This window comes from Physella acuta, unplaced genomic scaffold (genome assembly GCF_028476545.2).
Source record: "Physella acuta isolate Inbredline_101_S28 unplaced genomic scaffold, ASM2847654v3 ptg000281l, whole genome shotgun sequence".
Lineage (NCBI taxonomy): Eukaryota > Metazoa > Mollusca > Gastropoda > Physidae > Physella > Physella acuta.
The window spans coordinates 811,329-830,284 of NW_026731800.1; the positions used below are offsets into that span (position 1 = coordinate 811,329).

Below are 18,956 nucleotides of genomic sequence, written 5' to 3' on the forward strand. Positions count from 1 at the left end.
TTTCTCGTATACAAAGTAGGCCTATAGAGAAAGTATTGTAATCGTGCAAAAAAAAAAAATCGAGATTTTTGCAAATCTCGACGTTTTACACCTCCTTGAGTCCGTATGTGTGTGTGTGTGTGTGTGTGTGTGTGTGTGTGTGTGTAAACACGATAAATTGGGTACCCTTACAGCTAGGTTGATGAAATTTCATACATAAGTATAATATCAAATTTGTAGTTTTGTATTAATTTTTCAGCGATTTCCGGTAACCGGAGGTGGAACTTATTCTACTTTCAATCTTTCAAAGCCTATAACTTGAGTAATGTTTCAGATAGATGAAGGAAATTTCACATATAAGTAAAGGATCTACTTTTCTGCCTTCTTTCAAATTTTGAGTAATTTCCGTTGACTGAAAGTAGTAATTTACGTTATTTGCGATTTCTAAAAAAAAACGCATGTGAATTTATAAAGTACTAATAATATTGCGCGACTACTATACACATATTGCTTGAAGTTCACTTGGTGCACAAGTATTCTGCGAGATTCTATTCTAGTTTTAAGTAATCACAAATGGATTTAAATATTGTCTTATCACGTGTTGACAACCCCTGAAGTGTTATTCAAGAGTATTAGAGAAAGTTTAGGGGAGATAATTCCCGTTTTTTTTTACTTACTATATCGAATAATGTTCACAGTTACTTGAATATACTGTGAGCAACGTCGACATGTCTTATTTTGTGAACAGTAGTTATTGTATTAAGGTGTTATCTAATTACTTATAATGATTATGTTTGTAATTTTAATTATTTCTAAGAATTCTATTAATAAACAAACATTTAAATAAACAAATTGCAATATTCCAATGTTTAAAAAATTGGAGTAGAAGCATATCATTATAATACAGTATTTAAAACATAAAGCTGTGTGATATTGACGGATTATCTCCCTTGTGTCAACGTCAAAGGTTACCTCCCCTGATCAATCCGAGTCCCTTGTTACGGAAATGTCAAACTTTCTTAACTCCCCCTCCTACACGTACACGGCTAACCTTTCTCCACCGTCAGCCCCGCGGTGCCTATATTGGTGGGTGGTAGGGCGGGAGACGACAGGAAAAGAACATCTAGATAAAGTTTGGGGGAAGGAAAGGAAGGGGTGTGCTAGGTCAGGGGTCGGCAACCTTTTGAAGCGGAAGAGCCAAAAGTTACAATTTTCAATATTTCACTGGTTTTAAAGAGCCACTAACATTTTTTAAAATTTCAAATATGTTATTTTTTTTTATTAAGATTATTAGTATTTGTTCAAGGAGCTGGAGAGCCGCATCTTGATATCAAAAGAGCCGCATGCGGCTCGCGAGCCGCAGGTTGCCGACCCCTGTGCTAGGTCCTTTCTCTATCCCTAGGCTTGAGTTAGTCTTGTTTTTAACCGATAATATAATCAGATATTAAAAAAAAAAAAAAAAAAAAAAAAAAAAAAAAAAAAAAAAAAAAAAAAACAAACTTAAATAAAATTGAATCATTTTGTTGTTGTAAATATTGTAAATAAAAAGGTCAAAAATATTTTTTATATATTGTAAAAAAAATAAATCAACAACCAACAAAGTTATTAACTTTTATTTTTCTGTTTATTTATTCAAGTAGTCCCGGCTCAAACGTTGGGACAGATGCCTCCGCCATGGCGCTCTAGGGTCGGTCTCGCTTATCAATCAGCAGGTCGTGCCAGGTTCCAAAGGGAGTGACTGCCGGAGAACTACCGCCTGGAAGTAGAAACAAGTATTCAGAGAATCAGTTTGTGTCTAAATAGATTAGCTTTAAATAACCGTCTTAACACTGACAGAACCTGTTCCAGCACCTGACCCCTTTGATGCCACCCGATACAGACCATCCTACATGGAGATAAACTTCTCTTCTAGCTGTTGCGTCTGAAGCGTAACGCCAGTGTTGTCTATGGTGCGTGCCGCCCAAGGAATCGACTGGATATTGTGCGTGCCGCCCAATGAATCTACCTACTATGGTGCATGCCACCCAAGGAATCTACCTACTATGATGCGTGCCGCCCAAGGAATCTACCTACTATGGTGCGAGCCACCCAAGGAATCTACCTACTATGGTGCGTGCCACCCAAGGAATCTACCCACTATGGTGCGAGCCGCCCAAGGATTCTACCCACTATGGATTTAACCGTACTCCTGTCACCCGGCCTTGAAGCGAACATATAGAGAAATACCAACCTATTGTTTATAAAAAAAATATCAGAACACTATTAGGAGTATTAGAGCAACGATCCAGGGGCACCACCGAGATTTACCTGGGGGGGGGGGGGGGATGGGATTTTTCTTGGGGGCTCACCATTATTTTATCTGGGGGCCCATCGGGATTTTCCCCGGTAGACCAGTGAGACACATACCCCTAAACCTTGCACCTAATCTCAAACATGACACAAGTCTCCATCCCCTTCACACGTAGACTTTATAGGCAGGCTTTAATGTAGAAAAATTGCAGTATGAAAATTTCGATTCCACTTGGGGGTCCCTTTTTAAATTTCCCGGGGCCTCTTGGACACATCCACCCCTGGCTCTGTTCTTCTACAGCTGTTTTACTGTCCGGTGTAGTGGGGCCCCGGGGTCACAGCGAGCTATTTCCGACTATCACGTTGTTTCGCTTTGACTATGACTTTGTTTCTTTACGGCTACCGTGTTGTTTTTTCCCACGATAACGTTGTATTTTTTAGACGATCACATTGTTTTTTCCGGCGATCACGTTGTATTTTTCTGACGGTCACGTTGTATTTTCCGGCTACCACGTTGAATTTTTCCGGCTATCACGTTGTATTTTTCCGGCTATCACGTTGTTTCAATCGGACGATCACGGTGTATTTTTCCGGCTACCACGTTGTATTTTTCCGGCTATCACGTTGTATTTTTCCGGCTATCACGCTATCACGTTGTATTTTTCCGGCTATCACGTTGTATTTTTCCGGCTATCACGTTGTATTTTTCCTATCACGTTGTATTTTCCGGCTACCACGTTGTATTTTCCGGCTACCACATCGTATTTTCCGACCACCACGTTGTATTTTTCCGGCTATCACGTTGCATTTTTCCGGCTATCACGTTGTATTTTTCCGGCTACCACGTTGTATTTTTCCGGCTATCACGTTGTATTTTTCCGGCTATCACGCTATCACGTTGTATTTTTCCGGCTATCACGTTGTATTTTTCCGGCTATCACGTTGTATTTTTCCTATCACGTTGTATTTTCCGGCTACCACGTTGTATTTTTCCGGCTATCACGCTATCACGTTGTATTTTTCCGGCTATCACGTTGCATTTTTCCGGCTATCACGTTGTATTTTTCCGGCTATCACGTTGAATTTACCCGGTTATCTCGATGAAATATTTTAAAAGCTACCCACGTCATACACTCCCATCTAATTTATATATATTTTTTTATTCCGTTGAACTCCATGACACTAAATAAAAAGCTTTATTTGCGTTTCCATTATGTAAGTTCAATTTAATACCTTTCTCTATAGACGAATTGTATACTTTTTTTTCTGCCTCGCCCACCATCAGTTTTTTTTTTCCAAGAAATTTGTGTACATTCATACAACTTCAACACGCATATAAATTCTGCCTCTCCCACCATCCATTTTTCCAAGAAATTATTGTACATTCGTACAACATCAACACTATCATAAAATAGCCAGGAACGCAAATATGTGTGAGCTAAGATATTTTGCTGGGTAAAACTTAGTTATAGTAAAAACAAGTTGCAATATCATCGTGGTGAAAGGAAGGATCTACAAGGGGTTACAGGAGTATAATGCAGTTTGGTTGAACGTTTGGGGTAAAAGCGCTGGAATAATTTTATTTTTAGTTAGGTCTCAGTGTCCGTTTATGTGTGTGTGGATGGATGTATCTGTGTGTGTGTGTGTGTGTGTGTTTGTGTGTGTGTGTGTGTGTGTGTGGAAAGTTGGGTGTTTAAAGACCGTGTGTGGGTGGGTGTGTCAGTTTGTGGTTAAATCTTCAAATTGTTTTTTTCAAAATTTGGATACACTCTCAACTACAATGAAAACTAATTTACATCTAAAAACAATTATATCAGAGCCTCGTTATGGGCAGGTGCGCGGATCTTTGACCACAGGTGCTTTGACCATAGGGGGTTTGACCACAGCGGAGCTTTGACCATAGGGTCAAAGCACCTAGGACCTTATGGGCAATATTTTTTAATGGTTGGCCTACGGTGTGTTTTCTTACGTAGCCAATCGGATGTAAATTAAAAAAAAATGAACGCAATCAATTCTGACCCCGTATTCGTTGAACATGTAGGCCTACGAACATGTTGAATAAATTTTACCGAGTAATGATTTCATTAAAGAAAGAAACATTCATTTTTTTCTCTTACGCATTTAAATTGTTGATTTTTAAAAGGTTTTTATAAGTTAAAAAAAATTAATAATAATTTTGTAATTTTAGCTTTCTTTTTAATTTAGGATATTTTTGACTATTTTCTTCATTTGAATGAGATATTAGTGATATTAATGAGATATTATTGAGATATTAGTGAGATATTAGTGAGATATTTAGTTAGTAGGTACATTCGCTCACAACCTCATTTAGCTTAGAAATGCCACCCCCCCCCTTCCTCTTTCATTTCTCAGTAGCCAGCCTACTCTAACATATCATCAGATCACATACTCCTCCCTCACCCTACCCCCAAACCTCATAATCATTTCTCCATCTATCTCTATAAATTATCAACTCCCCTCAAAACAACACGCATCGAATCCGCAGTCACCCACACCTCATCCCTCACCAACTACCGCCTTCAACTCTCACAACCTCCCCACCCTTACACCTCAACCATCACCTCCCCCACCCCCACCCTCATACCTCCATTCTCACCACCTCCACCCTCATACCGCCAACATCACCTCCCCCCACCCTCATACCTATTACCTCACCTCCCCCACCACCATCCCTCATACCTCCAACATCACCACCTCACCCCACCCTCATACCTCCACCATCACCTCCCCCACCACACCCTCATACCTCCACCATCACCTCCCCCACCACACCCTCATACCTCCACCATCACCTCCCCCACCCCACCCTCATACCTCCACCATCACCTCCCCCACCTTCAGCTCCCCACCCTCACCTCCCCCACCCCACCCTCATACCTCCACCATCACCTCCCCCACCCCACCCTCATACCTCCACCATCACCTCCCCCACCTTCAGCTTCCCACCCTCACCTCCCCCACCCCACCCTCATACCTCCACCATCACCTCCCCCACCCCACCCCCCCCTCAAACCTCCAACATCACCTCCCCCACCACACCCCCATACCTCCACCATCACCTCCCCCACCACACCCTCACACCTCCACCATCACCTCCCCCACCCCACCCCACCTCCATACCTCCACCATCGCCTCCCCCACCACACCCCCATACCTCCACCATCACCTCCCCCACCACACCCCCATACCTCCACCATCACCTCCCCCACCACACCCTCACACCTCCACCATCACCTCCCCCACCCCACCCCACCTCCATACCTCCACCATCGCCTCCCCCACCACACCCCCATACCTCCACCATCACCTCCCCCACCTCACCCTCACACCTCCACCATCACCTCCCCCACCCCACCCCACCTCCATACCTCCACCATCGCCTCCCCCACCACACCCCCATACCTCCACCATCACCTCCCCCACCCCACCCTCATACCTCCACCATCACCTCCCCCACCACACCCTCATACCTCCACCATCACCTCCCCCACCACACCCTCATACCTCCACCATCACCTCCCCCACCCCACCCCACCCTCATACCTCCACCATCAACTCCCCCACCACACCCTTACACCTCCACCATTACCTCCCCCACCCCACCCTCTTACCTCCACCATCACCTCCCCCACCACACCCTCATACCTCCACCATCACCTCCCCCACCACACCCTCATACCTCCACCATCACCTCCCCCACCACACCCTCATACCTCCACCATCACCTCCCCCACCACACCCTCATACCTCCACCATCACCTCCCCCACCACACCCTTACACCTCCACCATTACCTCCCCCACCACACCCTCATACCTCCACCATCACCTCCCCCACCACACCCTCATACCTCCACCATCACCTCCCCCACCACACCCTCATACCTCCACCATCACCTCCCCCACCACACCCTTACACCTCCACCATCACCTCCCCCACCACACCCTCATACCTCCACCATCACCTCCCCCACCACACCCTCATACCTCCACCATCACCTCCCCCACCACACCCTTACACCTCCACCATCACCTCCCCACCACACCCTCATACCTCCACCATCACCTCCCCCACCACACCCTCATACCTCCACCATCATCTCCCCCACGACACCCTCATACCTCCACCATCACCTCCCCCACCACACCTTCATACCTCCACCCTCTCCTCCCCCACCCCACCCCCATACCTCCACCATCACCTCCCCCACCTTCAGCTCCCCACCCTCACCTCACCCACCCTCCAGCCCCAGTCATCCAAGTCTATACTTAATGATCGAGACGACCAAGTGCAGACAATGAAAATAATTGCGGATATAAAACACTCTCCGCGGGGCATGCGCACAATTTTCAGACAACAACCACAGTATTCTAACAACGGACATCCGACGCCAGCACCACACTTTTCTAATTGACGACATCAGCACCACACTGTTGTAATTGACGCATAAAAACCTCTTTCACGTTCATAAACATTTCCGTAAGGAATTAAACTAAGTTCATATACTTTTCGGTAAGGAAATAAAACTATTTTTTTTACACAAAATATTTCCCCGGGGAGAGTGGAAGTGGGGGGGGCACTTAAAATCTCCGCGTGGGAGGCACGGACACTGGTAAAGTCTATTTCGACTTAAAGGGGTTGTGGTGGGGGTAGGTATAAGTGTTACTTTTGTTAAGAAAGCAAACGTACCCAATAACCTTTAAATATATTTTAACTGATAAATGCCGAAACTCGGTTAGAGGGATATTGTTAAAGCCCAATGCCATGCTGGACTAACCCACGCAGGGCATTAACGTTAAACCGGTTAACCAGTGGTCAGTTTAAGCAGACGAAATACGATGTAGCAGTCGACATGACCCAGTTATAAGCCGCCAACCCAGATACGACAAGGCTGATGTTTGTTATTTCTGGCTCTGTTTTTTTTTCGCCCGGAGCGTATTTTGTTTTTCGTTATTCGCAGGGACCGCGACAGTAGGAATATATTAAAAAAAAAAACGTTAGCGTTAATTCTATAAGCTTTTAGAATCACACTGCGACGGTAGATGCTGGAAAATTTAATTCAGCAAAAAATTAAAAATCGAATTTAAAAAAATCAATCAAACACGTGGGTTATTCATTGATTAGACAGACCCATATTTTGATATAGTTGGATGATAATTTAAGCATAAAACATTATATGTGGGATGGGCTGACTCGAAATAGCTACGCATTTGAATTGTAACCGAAAACATTTCTCTAGAAAGTTAAAAAAAAGATTACCAAGATTAAAAAGTACTATTGTGACCCTCGTGTTTATAACGTCTTGTTTGAATATTTTTATTTTTGAAGTTTTATCCCCCCCCCCCCCTCGTTCTTTAAAAAAAGTCATATAAAGACACAAAGAACAGCAACTTCCATTACTTTAGCCTAGACTGTAACTATGTTCCAGTTATAAAGACGAGTTACTTAGCCGTGAAGTACTCTAGAAAACCTTACAACACGCGAACCTCGACTATAATAATAATAAAATAAAATACTCATCTTTATGATAACAAGCTGTCAATTGAATAAAAATGAGCAAAATAGGCATGAAAATTATTTAGCTATAATAATGAAAGCATTGGTCGCTAAAATGTGTTTTCCAATTGTTAGCGTTCATCTCGCTTTGTTAACAAAATACTTGAACATCGGCTCAGCTGACTGATCGACTGATAGTAATCAGCGAATTACCTCCCCTTTTGTTATTGCAAATAGTTTTCTTTTAATTCATTTGAAAAGAATAGTTTCATTTCTAAATATGTTGAAAATAAATATATTCTTGCATTGTCATCAGAGATGCACCTATCAGCAAAAGTGTGGAGAGGGGGGGGGGGATCCCTCCAAGCTGGATCAACATTGAGTTGCAAGATGTAACTACAAACACTTTTAACACACCCAACCATTTAACGCAAACAAAAGATTTTGTACAAGCTTGGAATCAAAACAAAGAGCAGTTGTTTCCAGATGCTTACAGTATATTGGATTAGTTTTGGATTAGCTAGGATTAACACACTGGGATGCGGCGGTTTGAAAGTTTAAAGCAATTAACGCCTGACGTAGATTCCCATAGCTGGGATTTCCCAGCTATAAGTAGTTTAAGTTGAGGGTTGTCTACACATGAGTTTACGTAGTTGGGAGGAGGTGCGGGAGGTTGGGGGTGGGATGATGATGTGTGTGTGTGAGGGGGGGGGGACAATATGATTTTGATGTTGTTCTAACATTTAGAAGTTTAAAGCAGAATCTCTCTTTTTCTTCGTTCATAATTTTAGAGTTGGAAGGTATCCCTTCCAACACGATTACGTGTTATGCGCCATTCAGGCCATTGACTCCGATTTCAGCCTGCTTTTCTTTTTGGATTTGCTTCCATAGCCTTTGTTCAACCAAGAACAAACTACAAGGCAGCAGTTGTAAAGCAGAATGATTTCTGTATTTTTTTTTACAGAACAAAAATATAATGATCAGCAAGTTAATTTAATTTATCGGTAGAGAAAAAAATAACATTGGGGATCAAACTTTGTGCTACTGTGTGTGTGGGGGCGGGAGGGGGGGGGGAGCGGGATTTGATGACATGTGACATTACGGTGGTCGGATATTAAAATCCTGACTAAAAGTGCTCACCCCACTTCTGTCAAAAATGTAACGTAATTAATTAAAGTCACTTTAATTAAAGTCACTTCCAATCAGCTGACCGGAACCAGGACAGGCAACTTAAAAATAGATCACGGATTAGGTTACAGAAATTAAAAGGGATTCATTAAACAGGTTATCAAGATCTCGCTAAATGCATAAACATGCGCTTCATTTATTTCTCATGGATTGTAAGAATCTATCAATTAAAAACAAGTTAATTAAAAAAGTCTAGTGACATTTGTGCGCAATTTCCTTATGTTATCTAAAAATAGCTCTGACGTATAATGTTGGGGTGCGTTCAAGCTAGAAGAACAATCGGTTTGTAGGTGTTTATGTAATTTTAAAATTTGTGACCGAACGAGAGAATATTTTTGAAAACTTTCTTCGGCAATATTGTTCTAAATTATGACAGGAATCGATTGGTACATGTTTCAAGTCGCTAAGTGGTCTGGTTGCCGAGATATGGGCCAAAAACTGAATTTTTTCGAGGTTTTTTGGCTTTTCCGGGAAATACATGAAAGAAACCCGAAATTTTTATGGCCTATGCTCATTCTCGTAACTTGCTTAACATAATTGCTTTTGGAACTATTCATCGATATTGCTTCGTTGAGGAGGAGATACGACTTAAAGCCCGGACACACATTCATCCATACATTCATCCATCCATCCATTCCCAGAAATGACGAGTTAATAAACGCAATTCTCCAGAATGGAAATTGCGCTAAAAACAAAGGCCGACACGTTTAACGAACGCCTGAAATTAACATGTTACATGTCTATCACATAACACATGATAACCACTTGCAAAAACCACATTTTTTTTGTTTTCAACCTTTCAACCACCACCCACCTTTTTATAATGTTTAGATAGCTTTTAACAAACCGATATCACTGTACCTTATTGAAACCTCCATCCTCAAAATACCACCTTTTTAAAAAATACCACCCGTAATATTCCACCTCTTTACCACCATCATCAATATCCCACCCTTTAAACAACCACCATCAACAATACCCCACCCTTTAAACAACCACCATCAACAATATCCCACCCTTTAAACAACCATCATCAACAATATCCCACCCTTTAAACAACCACCATCAACAATATCCCACCCTTTAAACAACCACCATCAACAATATCCCACCCTTTAAACAACCACTATCAACAATATCCCACCCTTTAAACAACCACCATCAACAATATCCCACCCTTTAAACAACCACCCTCCATCATCCTCCATGATGTATCGACCTTTCATGTCTAGCCTTACACCAGTTGTCACGAACTCTCTCCCCTTCCCAGGTTGATACATTCCCCTGTCCATAGCGTTTTAACCCTAATCACCCCCCTCCCCCCACCCCGCGTCACCCACTGGTCAGCTTGATTTCCCCTAACAAGTTTAACAGAGTGGAGAATTGAACGGTACTGACCGCTTGACCACCGCCATGAAACCAGACTAACTTGTTTTCGCGGTGTCCGTTACGTTTCTTGTCTCCATTGGCTAGAGATGGAGGGGTGTTGTTGCTTCTAGAGTGGGGTAATAAACGTGAGGGGGGGGGGGGGGTTAGGGTAGAGGCGAGGGTGGGGTGTGGTACAAAAGTGTGTGAATTAACACAATTGATGCGGCGTTGAGGAATCAAACGAAATGTGAAAACCAATAGACATGAAGGTAGTCTTACAGTCAGAGAGGTAGTGAGATTGTAATGGAGTAGTTGTCACAAAGCGTCGGGTGGTTGCTAAAAGTTATGAAATTTTTGCGAGAAATATAAGCGAATTTGAAGATTTTCAAATACAGAATCGAGTAGGTGGTACCTACAAAATTGCTTCGTCTTTGTTTTAAGAGCGAGGTTTAAGAAATTATAAGCATCCGAATGAGAAGTGTCAAAGCGGAGGTCCATTAGATGATTTACGGCCATATGTATAAAGGATTAGAATACTTGTTTAAAGGTTTATTCTGGTAAAAAAAGATCGGGGATTTTATATGTCGTTATGAATCTAGGATAAAGTTAGGTTCTCTTTCAGACATGATGGTCTATGGGGCAAGTCAAGTAGAGTTCACTGGTTTCTGTGACCTCGGCATATGAAAGGATAGTGTGGTCGACATTATGCCCAGTAGCCTTTTCTTTCCCCCTAACGTGAGTTAAGTACTTATCAGAACTGGGTGGACTCAGGGACATTCAACTGACTTGAACCCGGATTCGAACTCAAGACTTTTTGGCTGGCAGCCTAGCGCTCTATCGCTAGGCCACACCGTCCCAATTATACCTTATGACGTCAATAAATAAACGGATTAATGGAATGGATCGAATCTCCGATTGTCGCCATAGATCACACAAGAAATAAAAACAGTACGAAAAACTTGATAAGATCTTCCAAACAGTACATCTTCGTAGAATAAATGGAAGTCAATGAACAGACTGGATAAGGCAGACTAAAAAAAACGCACCGGTATTCAAAGTCAAGTGGGATTCAAGAGAAATCTTCACAGTCACAGGGCAGATTAAATAGAGAAAAAAATTGAGATAAAAAAAAAGAAATGCACGCGAACCATACATCGGATTACAGAACAGATGGGGCGACTGATTCCACAAATAGAGGGGCTTGGGAGAGATAGTACGATCCAATTACTTTGATGACCAACTATCGTGGGGTGAAAAGAAAGAGACACACGGTAAAGATCACAGAGTGAACGTTATGTCTAATCTCTAATTATCTCAGCTGTTGTCTAGACGTAATTAGCTTATCTGATTGCCTCCCTTGATTACGTGGTGTAGACCTAAAATCTGAGTGACAGTGGCACGGTGGAGTAGACAAAACCTGAGGTACAGTGGCACGGTGGAGTAGACCTAACCTGAGTGACAGTGGCACGGTGGAGTAGACCTAACCTGAGCTACAGTGGTACGGTAGAGTAGACCTAACCTGAGCTACAGTGGTACGGTAGAGTAGACCTAACCTGAGCTACAGTGGCACGGTGGAGTAGACCTAACCTGAGCTACAGTGGTACGGTAGAGTAGACCTAACCTGAGCTACAGTGGCACGGTGGAGTAGACCTAACCTGAGATACACGGTGGAGTAGACCAAACCTGAGGTACAGTGGCACGGTGGAGTAGACAAAACCTGAGTGACAGTGGCACGGTGGAGTAGACAAAACCTGAGCTACACGGTGGAGTAGACCAAACCTGAGCTACACGGTGGAGTAGACCTAACCTGAGCTACACGGTGGAGTAGACCTAACCTGAGCTACACGGTGGAGTAGACAAAACTGAGCTACACGGTGGAGTAGACCTAACCTGAGCTACACGGTGGAGTAGACCTAACCTGAGCTACACGGTGGAGTAGACAAAACTGAGCTACACGGTGGAGTAGACCTAACCTGAGCTACACGGTGGAGTAGACAAAACTGAGCTACACGGTGGAGTAGACCTAACCTGAGCTACACGGTGGAGTAGACCTAACCTGAGCTACACGGTGGAGTAGACCAAACCTGAGGTACAGTGGCACGGTGGAGTAGACAAAACCTGAGTGACAGTGGCACGGTGGAGTAGACAAAACTGAGCTACACGGTGGAGTAGACCTAACCTGAGCTACACGGTGGAGTAGACCAAACCTGAGCTACACGGTGGAGTAGACCAAACCTGAGTGACAGTGTGAGTGAGTTTGGGTTAATGACGTGACACATCACGGGATATTGTGCTCAACACTGTATTCCCGCTCAGTTGTAAACTATTATAAAAAAACGATAAAATAGTGAATGTCATTTTTTGGAGGTAAATGATAAACTATTATAAAATAATGGTCGAATAATCTTTACGAGAAGTTTGCAACTATTAACACAGAAAAATAATAATATATTTAATGGGTGATCGAACCCCGCGCTAGGACTGGACATATCGATCACCGATGCTTGTTCGATTCCAGTAGGTTCTTATGACAATTATTTTTCTTTGATGACGGCCCGCCGTGTCAACTAGTGGTTGTTGTAATCAACGCCTGTCAGATGTAGAAATCGGTGGCTTAGTTGAACCGGTTGTCTTATGGTTAGGGCGAAAAGTTGTTTTCAAGTTATTTTAAAATTTGCCGAATTTTAGACTATTGAAAAAAAAAATATATTGTGATTTTATGTTGTAGTTTAAATATTACAATTTTAATTCTTTTTCCCCCTTTAAAACAAGATTGCAAAATTATGTTTTTCCGTATAAGTGAGGTGTAAAACGTCGAGATTTACAAAAATCTGGATTTTTTTTGCACGATTACAAGACTTTCTCTATACTTCGTATATACGAGAAAGTAAAAATTTTAAAAATATGATTTTAAGTTCTTTAAAAAGTTGTGTGATTTTAAATTGTTTTTTAAAGTTTAAATCTTACATTTTTAAAATTTAAAAACAAACAAACCGTAAGTTGTTAATTTTTAATGTTTGGGATTTTTTATTTCTTTATTTTCAAGAATTTATATTTTTAAAAGTTTAAATCCTCATGTTTTAATAATCGTAATTAAAAACCCAACCGCTTACATTTCAATTTCTTTTCTTTGCCAGAAATAATAAAAAAAATCAGTGTATTTTTAACGTTAGGTTTGTTAAGGTTAATTAAAGCGTACGACATTTACAACCTTTTTTTTCGTGAAAAAAAACCAACAAACAACAAAAACAACCGATTAGAGATTAAATACGGACAGCGAAAACTTTTGATGATAAACAAGTGCGCAATTTGTATTTTGTCATAAGCCTTCGATGAAAGAAAATTCTGGTAATTCTTAATGTTTATTTTGATTGCTTCCAATACATCAAAACGTATTTCGCTGTCACACACAGAAATTCTTTGATTTCTAGGTCGAAGTTTGAGGGCAATTTATTTAAAATGAAATAAAAACAAACTTCTTTTCCGTCCAATGCTTTACGTTTCAATTAAAAATTTTTTTTTAGCGTATTCGTTACGACATATTAACTACACTAGAAAATTATAAGTAGGCAAGTTAGGTCTACTTTATTAAAAGATGACAGAGATAAACGAAACAAAAGATATTTTATCCTATCTTTATTCCTGCCCATGTTTTTAAACATTCCACAATTTGCGCCTGACATCGCGAAAACTTTTTGTTTTTACCATATCGTGCCAAGGACTCGTAACGACCACGCCACAATATCCATTACACGGAATTTTAAATCAAAATATCTCTTGACCAGGATTTAAAAAAAAATCTTTTATGCTGCTTAACTATTTTAAAACATCACGATCGTTTTGAAAACTTGCTTCTTCTCCATTAAGATAATTAAAAAAATAAGCAATTCACAAATCGAAATAATACTTCTTAAAATGTCTAATGACAGAGTTTTAATACACTTTGCATCGTATCCATTGCACTGTACTGAATGAAGTATGGTTTTAACTTTTTAAGCTTTACAAAACAAATAAACACCCACGGCAAGTAGCTTATATACATGGATGTAAAAATGCAGGATACACACACACACACACACACGCACACACACACACACACACATATATATATATATATATATATATATATATATATATATATATAACAGACGAACGGACGGACGGACGGACGGACAGACAGACAGACCGATGGACAGACAGACAGACAGACAGACAGACAGATGGACAGATGGACGGACAGACAAATAGATAGACAGACAGACGTATAGATATTTGATTCGATAGTACTCTCATTGTATAGAAACGCGTAAGACTTGTGTCTTACTGTCATTGTTTAAAACTAAATACATAGTTTATAAAGAAAGTGTGGTTCTCTAGAGAAAAGTAGATGATTATCCTTTGTCCTGAATATTATATTGTTTACCATAACATCGACATTATTCTTTATCGTTCTAAACTCTACAAGCGTAGTTAGTCTATGGAAAATAAATATATTTCTATGGAGCAATAAAATGAATAAACACGGACACACAGAAACACACAAACGCGCGCACATACACACGCCATGCATATGCATCATCTCTCTCATACAAATACTCTTACAAACACACATACGCTGACCTTCTCTCTTATAGAAATATTCTCTGCTGCACACAAACCCACGTCACCGACGGCTGCAGATTTTAAATTAGCCCGCCTTTCCAATTTTTTACCCCTCCCCGCTCCTATTTTTCTCAAAAACAAGATTTTAATTTGGAACAAAAAAATTCTCTACATATTACACTGATTCCCTCACACAAGGAGAAAAGGAAATATATTAACCGGCTAATTTACGCCTGACTTATGGCCAAGTTCAAAGTAATTTAGCCTTGCTGTTATTTCTCCCCTTCCCGCGTGCAGGTACCCCCGGGGCTTTCATGTGATGACCCACGCGCCACAAACCGGATGTGCCGCCGGCCATTTTAGAAACCCCGCCCCCTGTTTAGACATCGATTCAAGTGTAAAGGGCTGGAGTTAATTGCGGTGTAAAGCGTGGTATTTGTGCGGCGGAGTTTACAGCTTTGTGGGGGGGGGGGGGGGAGGGGGGGGGGGCGGGTAGGAGAGCCGGTTTACAAGGATTAAAGCATGCTGGGGTATTGGATGCTGGGTTATGAGATATGGGTTTCATTGCACTACTGTGATGGTAAGCGGGCAAGTTCGATAATGCTGCAGAAAACTTCTTTAAAAAAAAAAGGGGGGGGGGGTGTCAGGTTACTGGTAGTAGCCTAAATACAAACAAGTTTCCTTTCAAACCCGGTGATCTATGGGGTAAGTTAAGTAGGGTTCACTTGTTTCTGTGACCTCGGCATGTGAAAGGATCAGTGGCGTAGGCAAGGGTAGGGGGGGGGGTTTAGGGGGGGTTATAACCCCTCCCATGGACTCACACCCCTATATATATATATATATATATATATATATATATATATATATATATATATATATATATATATATATATATGATTTTATACATATGGAAAAAATATTTGAACACCTCCATGACCAATTCCTGGCTACGCCACTGGAAAGAATAATGCGGTCAGTACTATGCCCATCCGCCTTTACTTTCCCTATCGTGAGCTACGTACCCATCAGATCTGGGTGGACTTAGAGACTTTCGAGTTAGCAGTCTAGCTCTCTACCGCTAGGCCACTACGTCCCATTTAAAGAAAAGAATTAGTCTTGCTAATATCCTAACCCAAGTCCTACCATACCACTTATCCTAATTTCTGACACTAACTTGACTACCATTCAACTTTCCTCGCCTTAAAGTTAGGGCTTGGGAGGGGGGAGGGGCATGGGTTAGGCTTTGGGTTATGAGTGTGATTAGTGTTCATATTATTAAGTTTTATCTGTCGTAGTTTACAACATTTAACCCAACACACCTGTTTTAAAATAATTAAATTAATTAAAAGATTCTCTTGAAGTGGCATTATTAAACCCTGGTATAAAACATACCCGCATCTAGGGAAAAAAACCCCCCACACACAGCTGTGTCGCGACTTCTGATTGGGAACAAAGCTTGGGTCTGACCAATGAGGCTGTGGTTTACATACCTATGTTGATAGGGCTCTTTGGCTCACACCTGCCTGCTCTACAGGTGTAGAAGCCGTTACAGATGCAATCGCTCTCTTCGTCACAAGGCTGATTCTTGATATTATCACAGTCACGCTGTGAAATGTTGGATACAAGATTTTTTTATAAGCTCAGAAAATGTTGGATTTTTTATAAGCTCAGAAAATGTTGGATTTTTTATTAGCTCAGAAAATGTTGGATTTTTTATAAGCTCAGAAAATGTTGGATTGTTTATAAGCTCAGAAAATGTTGGATTTTTTATAAGCTCAGAAAATGTTGGATACAAGATTTTTATAAGATCAGAAAATCTTGGATAAAAGATTCTTATAAGATCAGAAAATGTTGGATACAAGATTCTTATAAGATCAGAAAATGTTGGATACAAGATTTTTAAAAGCTCAGAAAACGTTGGATACAATTTTATAAGGTCGGAAAATGTTAGATACTAAATATGAAAGACCGGAGCTAATATTTGATAAACTATGAGACTGTTGAGCACATCGGTTGTTAAGTCGGGAAAATGTTGGATACAGGATTTCATAAGCTAAAAAAATGTTGGATACAGGATTTCATAAGCTAAAAAAATGTTGGATACGGGATTTCATAAGCTAAAAAAATGTTGGATACAGGATTTCATAAGCTAAAAAATGTTGGATACAGGATTTCATAAGCTAAAAAAATGTTGGATACAGGATTTCATAAGCTAAAAAAATGTTGGATACAGGATTTCATAAGCTAAAAAAATGTTGGATACGGGATTTCATAAGCTAAAAAAATGTTGGATACGGGATTTCATAAGCTAAAAAAATGTTGGATACAGGATTTCATAAGCTAAAAAATGTTGGATACAGGATTTCATAAGCTAAAAAAATGTTGGATACAGGATTTCATAAGCTAAAAAAATGTTGGATACAGGATTTCATAAGCTAAAAAAATGTTGGATACGGGATTTCATAAGCTAAAAAAATGTTGGATACAGGATTTCATAAGCTAAAAAAATGTTGGATACAGGATTTCATAAGCTAAAAAATGTTGGATACAGGATTTCATAAGCTAAAAAAATGTTGGATACAGGATTTCATAAGCTAAAAAAATGTTGGATACAGGATTTCATAAGCTAAAAAAATGTTGGATACAGGATTTCATATGCTAAAAAAATGTTGGATACAGGATTTCATAAGCTAAAAAAATGTTGGATACAGGATTTTATAAGCTAAAAAATGTTGGATACAGGATTTCATGAGCTAAAAAAATGTTGGATACAGGATTTCATAAGCTAAAAAAATGTTGGATACAGGATTTCATAAGCTAAAAAAATGTTGGATACAGGATTTCATAAGCTAAAAAAATGTTGGATACAGGATTTCATAAGCTAAAAAAATGTTGGATACAGGATTTTATAAGCTAAAAAATGTTGGATACAGGATTTCATGAGCTAAAAAAATGTTGGATACAGGATTTCATAAGCTAAAAAAATGTTGGATACAGGATTTCATAAGCTAAAAAAATGTTGGATACAGGATTTCATTAGCTAAAAAATGTTGGATACAGGATTTTATAAGCTAAAAAAATGTTGGATACAGGATTTCATTAGCTAAAAAAATGTTGGATACAGGATTTCATAAGCTAAAAAAATGTTGGATACAGGATTTCATAAGCTAAAAAAATGTTGGATACATGATTTCATAAGCTAAAAAAATGTTGGATACAGGATTTTATAAGCTAAAAAAATGTTGGATACAGGATTTTATAAGCTAAAAAAATGTTGGATACAGGATTTCATTAGCTAAAAAAATGTTGGATACAGGATTTTATAAGCTAAAAAAATGTTGGATACAGGATTTTATAAGCTAAAAAAATGTTGGATACAGGATTTTATAAGCTAAAAAAATGTTGGATACAGGATTTCATTAGCTAAAAAAATGTTGGATACATGATTTTATAAACTAAAAAAATGTTGTGTACGGGTTTTGCTAATCTATAAATTAATATAAATGATGTTTTATTTTTATATTTTAGTGCATTTAAAAGCTTGTTATTAACACATTTATGTAATTAATATTTTATTTTCTACTTTTTAGTATCTAACAATGGCAAAATATATTTAAGGAAAGTGAAATTGAAGATATAAAAACAATTATTTCACTGTTGGATTTTTTCCCCTCCGTTCATATTTTCCCCTCCGTGGATATTTTCACCATTTCTGTTCCTGCTGGCAATTGACTTGCCTGAAAGATCCCACGAATGCGCTGGCCTAAAACCATCAGAAATGAGGTACTACGGCAAAGGAAAAATCAACTGCCAGCTGTAGAAGAATGTTGGAAATGGAATGGCCACACACTTAGGAAGCCTGTATCCAACATAACGAGACAGGCCACTAGGCGAAAGGAAAAGAGACAGACCAAGATAGACCTGGAGACGTGACCTGGAAAAAGACACCAAGAAGATTGGATACACCTGGGGACAGTTGGAGAGACTAGCCCAGGACAGGATACACCTGAGGAC

At 40.1% G+C, this 18,956-nt stretch overlaps 1 protein-coding gene across 1 annotated transcript in view; it reads right to left on the minus strand.

Annotated features, from left to right (window-relative positions):
- Nucleotides 1-1,585: 1,585 nt before the first annotated feature.
- The window catches only part of LOC131939464 (uncharacterized), a 34,351-nt gene continuing 16,980 nt past the window's right edge, over nt 1,586-18,956 (minus strand). Inside the window, exons 3-4 of the mRNA XM_059297767.1 lie at nt 16,433-16,547; nt 1,586-1,735 (exon numbers count right to left, since the gene is read on the minus strand). Of these exons, the coding sequence (XP_059153750.1) occupies nt 1,662-1,735; nt 16,433-16,547 (189 nt within the window). The 3' untranslated portion in view covers nt 1,586-1,661. The remainder of the gene's footprint in view (nt 1,736-16,432; nt 16,548-18,956) is intronic.